The 5,946-nt window shown below is 39.6% G+C and overlaps 1 protein-coding gene across 2 annotated transcripts; it reads left to right on the top strand.

Moving 5' to 3' along the window:
- Positions 1-5,719, top strand: Smim10l1 (small integral membrane protein 10 like 1). 2 transcript variants are annotated; one of them, XM_029478375.2, is made up of 3 exons: positions 2-357; positions 3,920-3,987; positions 5,613-5,719. In XM_029478375.2, exons 1-2 carry the CDS (start codon positions 166-168, stop codon positions 3,977-3,979), a joined length of 252 nt encoding a protein of 83 aa, XP_029334235.1. In that variant the 5' UTR covers positions 2-165; the 3' UTR covers positions 3,980-3,987; positions 5,613-5,719. The 2 variants fall into 2 exon arrangements, with proteins under 2 accessions (XP_021020145.1, XP_029334235.1); XM_021164486.3 differs by lacking the exons at positions 3,920-3,987; positions 5,613-5,719 and adding an exon at positions 2,617-3,913 and having other exon boundaries at positions 1-357.
- Positions 5,720-5,946: the final 227 nt, after the last annotated feature.

Genomic DNA, 5,946 nt, shown 5'->3' with positions numbered 1-5,946 from the left:
GCTGACAGGAAGAGGCGGAGCCCACGCCGCCCCGCGCCACCAGGGAGGGAGCGGCGGCCGCTGGCGGTGGCGGCGAAAGCGGTGGCCGCTTCGTCCCGGCCACGGCTCATCTGGCTCGGGAACTGCGCGGAGCTTCGGAGACCCTCGGCCTGGTGGGACAACGCCATGGGTCCCGCCGACGCCCCGTCCGCCCTAGCGCTCAGGGCAGTGGGCCCTGCGGCCGCCACCCCGTACGGTGTCTTCTGCAAGGGGCTGTCCCGCACCCTGCTCGCCTTCTTCGAGTTGGCCTGGCAGCTGCGCATGAACTTCCCGTACTTCTACATCGCGGGCTCCGTGATCCTCAACATCCGCCTGCAGGTACACATTTAGAGCCTTGTCTGCGTTGCCCGCCACTCGGGACCGCAAGATGGCCGCTTCCCAGGCCGCCCCGCGGCACCTTCAAGAAGCGCGAGAAGAACGTGCAATCTCGCGAGAGCTGGCTTGCGCACAGGCGGTCCGCTCCCAGCCTCTCCTATCAGGGATTTGAAGGTGGGAAAGCTAGCTGGGTTAATTAAGAGCAAGGATGTTGTTCGAGCATCAGAGTTGCGATCCAAGGAAGTATCCAAGGAACCACTCGTCTGTAAATTCCTGGCACGTCTTAGGATGTGACAAAGGGCACAAGATGCATTATGAGAAAGGAAGGCTGAGGTTTTCAAGAACACAGATTTACATCAAACTTACGTTCTGAATTAATCTTTGAGAATACTGGACTGTAAGCTAGACATTGAATAAGAAGCCTGTTATGTCAAGAATGTGATTTAAAAAGCATTGCATCTCTCTTCCTCCCACAAGAGGATATATTGAATCTGGGTCAAAGTCAGACTACAGGAAAACCTACTCCCCAAATATGCCAGCAGGATTTTGAAAAAAATTGTGGGACTATGTGAAGATGTTCCTTTTAAAGAGTCCTTGGTTCCAAAGGAAAGAAAGTCTAGTTGCCTCACAGGAATTGAATATTCCCTGGTAGTAATGCAAATAGACCAAATGTGGCTTTCTACTTTAAAAAGAATGAGAATACTTAATTTTAGTTACAGAGTAAAATGCAGATGTTACAAACTTTTTTTTTTTTTTTTCGGAAATACATTTGACAAGTCGAGGGACAAGAAACTAAATGGAATGATGATGCCCTTTGTGGAGTGAGAGGGTAAAATGTGTAATTTGTGAACAGAAAGGAGATTTCGTTGATTATGGACAGCCATGTTTCTAACTGCTAAATGGAGGTGGAAACCACATGACCTAAATAGTAAATGTCCAAAGATGGAATTTTCTCAGTGTCTGAAAAGGAGCTAATATCTGGTGTGTGTGAATGTATGCTGGAGTTTTTTCCAAGCCTGGGGTGAATTAGTAATTGTATTTTGTTTTGAAATTAAAGCAAGTATTGAGAAACCCCAAGAAAAATAAGATAATCAAAAATTATTCTGCCATACCTCATGTGAATAGTACTGTACCTGTAATATAAGTTCTTACTTAACAAGAAATAGTTATGAACATTGGGAGGCTGGAAGTTGAAAAAGATATATGTATAAAGATACAAAGTACATTAAGATCGATTCCTGAGGACAGGAAGTTTGGTTAAGTTGTAGATTTATCATGTAGACTTACCTTGTGGACCTATCATTCTTGAGCCTCTTAAGTTTGATACCCAGCACTACAAAAATAATAATAATAAAATAAAATAAATAAAGGTCCAATATATAAAAAGCAACATAATCTATGATTAGGAAACTTAATGCAGAAACATCTAAAAGCTAAAAGTGGTTATTTCTAGAGAAAATAAATGGGGATAGGTACAGGAAAAGCGAGGCTTCGTTTGTTTTTGTTACTAATCTAACGTGACCTCTTCTAAATCATGTATATGATTTTCTCCCATTAAAATCTACTTAAAATATTTTGTTTTTAAAAGCTCTCCAGGTAATTATGTCTACCACCAGTCAAATGACCAAAAGTCTTGTTGTATTAAAATCTAAATCATACACTCAGCTGTTATTGCTTGATAATATTAATATATATATTAATATGGAACTATTCTGCCTATTGTAGCTTAGAAATGATTTTCATCTCTACTTGTGATTTTTCTTACATATAAATGTAATTGTATCCTTTCTAAACTCATGTAAGATGAATATATATTGTTACAGGCTTCGCATGGAATTGTCTCTGTTATTCGTTCCTGTGAGCACATATTAAGACAGTGCATGCTGTTTTAAAACTCCCTCTGCTGGCTTTCTTTGAAAATTGCTAGTTTCCAAGCTCTTCTCAGAAAAATTTCCTGATATTCAAAGATAACTGAAGAATCCAGTGAGAGCCAGACATAGTAGCACACAGATGTTTTTCCAGTACTCTGGAAGTTGAATTGGAACTATCATATGTTCAAGGACAGCCTGAGCCACATGATAAAAACACTGCCCCAAAGAAACAAAAGCAAAAGAATCCACTGGTTAAGAATAAAAATTTTAGAAGGAAATAATGTGTGTCTCCTCATTAGTTTAATTCTGGGAAAGCCTGTGAACCTGAATGTCTCACTTCTGTTGTTTGTTTATTTTTTGCCCCACCCCCTCTCTTTTTCTCTCTCAATAGGGCTTCTCTGGAAATTGCTGTATATTCCAGGCTAGCTCAAAACTTATGATCTCTCTGCCATCACCTTTTGATTACTAGGTTTACTGAGCTGTGCCAGCAATAGGCTTCATATTTGCCAGATAACATTTTAAATGTCAGAAAAGTCCCAAGGCATTTTGTCTAAGCTTCCAGGTGCTAAAATAGTTTGGCTAAATAAGTGCTCTGAAGGAAAAATTAGTCAGTTTTTTATTAATAAAGAAATATACCTGATGTTTTAAAGTATCAGAAAATTCCAATTGTAATAGGGCAGAAAGAGCGACCACAAAGAGAAAGAACTGGAAACTTACTTTAGTCTGTAAAGTACATTCTTTAAAAGCCTGAAGACCCAAATTTGATCCCCAGAGCCTAGTAAGCCAGGTTTGGTAGCATGATTGCAATCCCAGTGCTAAGGAGAGACAGAGTCAGATCCCTGGGGTTCGCTGGCCAGCTACCCTAGCTACTTGGCAAACTTCCAGAACATTGAAAGACACTGTTTTTAACAATAATCTGTTCAGTGCCTGAAGACTTATGTTCAGTGTTGACACTCTAGCTGGCTCCTACATTATTTCTCTATATGATATCCTGCTTTAATTCTGTATTTTTTTAATCCACTAAGTTGAATCATCCATATTTCTAAAGAAAGGGGACAGTAGCCATCTGCTTATAGCTCCTTAGCTCAGGGTGGGGCCTCAGGACTCCCAAGCCCCCACCTTATTCCATGATGGAGTCATTGAACTGGCTTGATATGGTACTGGTCTAATGTACGTCATCACAGCTTCTGTGAGCTCTTGTGTGCAACAGCTGTATAATATTTAAAGTTTTCATTTCATAGCACCCTTCTTCCTCCTGTCTTTTACATTCTTTCTTTATCTTCCATGGTGAAATCTTAAACTTATATGTCAAGGTGGAGTGGACAAAACAGTGATACTCTTCTTTTCATTAATAGCTATCCTGTATCATAAAAGTTAATTCACTATGAAATAGACTGTATTATTTTGTAGTTTTAATATGATGCACCTCTATCTTGATAGCTGTAATTAATTTGAGAGCTCTAGGGAAAACACTAGGCACTGTGTTACCTGTAATTCTAATACTCGAGAGACTGAGTCGGAAGAGTTCTAGTTTGAACCCACTGAAGTGTATGTAGGGGATATAGGGCCATCTTGAGCCACATTAGAGCCCATCTCAATATACGTTTCCTGTGAGTGTCCTCAAAACGTTTTTAATTTCAGTAGTATGGAGTACACCGTCAATATTCTGAGAGTTTATTATGTCTTCTTCACAGCACCTGCCAGCCTTGAATGCAAAGGAATTACTTCTAGTCCCAGGATTTGGAAGGGGCTAGGCTTCATGGTATGGAAATCAAGAGACCTAGAAGTTACTGACGCTTTAGAAATAATCTGAAGGTAGTATAAAGGCCACCAGAGAAAGATGCATCATTTGTAGGCATGGTTTGAAAGTGACCAAATCATGAGATTAAAAAAAATGTTTTAAGTAAGAAAACAAGTCCAATTATATGGAAAAACTTTTATTTTATAACTACATTAAAGAGGAAACTCTCTATAAAGAAAACATTGAGAAGTATAAACTATATCATATATTATGAGTAAATACCTGAAAGAGTATTTACATTTATAAAAGTCTGAATAACTATAGTTTATAATCCTATGTTCAAGTACCTGTTACACTTTTTTAAAAACAAAATCAAATGGTTGAACTATATGTGTTGGGGAAGTTGTTATTGTATATCTACATATAATGCATATTATTATAAAATGTTTGGACAGGTAACATGGTCAATGTTGATGCTATTGCTGAAGTGTTAGGATAAGTACAGTTAAATCAGAAAACTTGGCTGGAGAGATGGCTTAACTGTTAAGAGCACTGGCTACTCATGCAGAGGATTCAGGTCCTGATCTCAGCAGCACATAGTAGCTCACATCTGTCCATGGCCCCAGTACCGCAGGCATCTGATATCCCCTTTGGCCCTAGAGGTAACTGGAGTAGGCATAGTGCACATACACCCTTGCAGGCAAATACTCATACACATAAAAATGAAATGTAAAAATCAGAAAACAGACGATCATTGATTTCATGATATATTAAGCTAATACATGGTATGTTGCACCAAGGAATAGTGAGAAAGCACTTATGATCTAAAGCATATGAAATGGGAAGTACAGAATGAATAACAGAACTACTGCATCTGTGGATGATCACCTCTTTCCACTAACCCATCTCATTATTCTATTGGAATTGCACACTCCTATTCATGTGTGTGCATACATGTGATGTGTGAGATATTCCAGTGAAATAATTCCTTGAACTTCATGTTTCTCTTCTGTCTCCCCAACCATTTCCACACACATATTTAAGACTCCCAATGGTTGCAGTGGCCATTGGCGCCCGACAGAACTGTTCCTGACCTATGACACTATCATGTCCTTTCAATAGCAAGAGGTTCCTGAGTAAAGAAATAATGCCTCATCTTGTTCTTTCTCTTAGATACTGACCTTAGTAACCTTTCCTTTGACAGACACTATATTAAAGTCGTGGGTCTTTTGGAATGTTTTTAGTCATAAGAGAACTTGAGTGTTTGAGGGTGAATCCTAACCCAAGGAGTAATGCTGAAGGCCAGGACTGCAAACTGATGTGTCAAAATCATCTCCCGTGTTTAGAGAACATTTACAAAGACTCTTTTTTCGTGCTTCTTTGTAGATTTTTGCTCACTTTAAATACTGCCTTCATTTTTAAAACAGATTTTTCTCACACTTCTCAGGGAATATATTTGGTATTAATGGTCAGTTTGACCTGGCAGACAGACTTCTGGTTATGGCTGTGGGGCTTAGCTTGATATCAATGGATGTGTGAGGAACTATCCTAAGTATGGGTAGGACCATTTCTGGGACAGGGAACTCTGGACTGTGCATGGAGAAAGGGAACTGAATAGCAATTAAATTCAGCTCTTTTTTTCCCAGGTGAGACTCTGATGGGACCACCTGCTCAAACTCCTGCCACTCTATTTCTCCTGCCTTGATGGACTGCGTGTTGGACTGTGATCTAAAATAAAGCTTGTCTCCTTTAAGTTATTCTATCAGAATATTTTAACACAGCTCTTCCCTACAATAAGCTTAAGATGGAGCGAGCCTAAGATAGAAGGGCAGGCTCCACAGTGGCCAAGAGTAGAGATTAGGTTTACAGTGAGAGTGATTAGAGGTTCCTTAGTCCCTGAGAATGAAATGCCTTCATTATAACAAAGATAAAAACAAACCAAAGAATAACTAGAACAACTGTCAAAAAAAGTCTTGGTAT

Source organism: Mus caroli, unplaced genomic scaffold, assembly GCF_978045245.1.
Source record: "Mus caroli unplaced genomic scaffold, Mus_caroli_1 scaffold_7, whole genome shotgun sequence".
NCBI classification, from domain to species: Eukaryota; Metazoa; Chordata; class Mammalia; order Rodentia; family Muridae; genus Mus; species Mus caroli.
The sequence above is the reverse complement of the archived record's forward strand: the minus strand, read 5'-3'. Positions and strand labels throughout refer to the sequence as shown.

What these genes read in the sequence shown, in the direction of transcription:
- Smim10l1 (XM_021164486.3), top strand. Translation starts at nt 166, where the DNA reads ATGGGTCCCGCCGACGCCCCGTCCGCCCTAGCGCTCAGGGCAGTGGGC. An exon ending in TCCTCAACATCCGCCTGCAG is followed by an intron (nt 358 to 2,616) that starts GTACACATTTAG and finishes CTCTCTCAATAG; the next exon opens with GGCTTCTCTGGAAATTGCTG.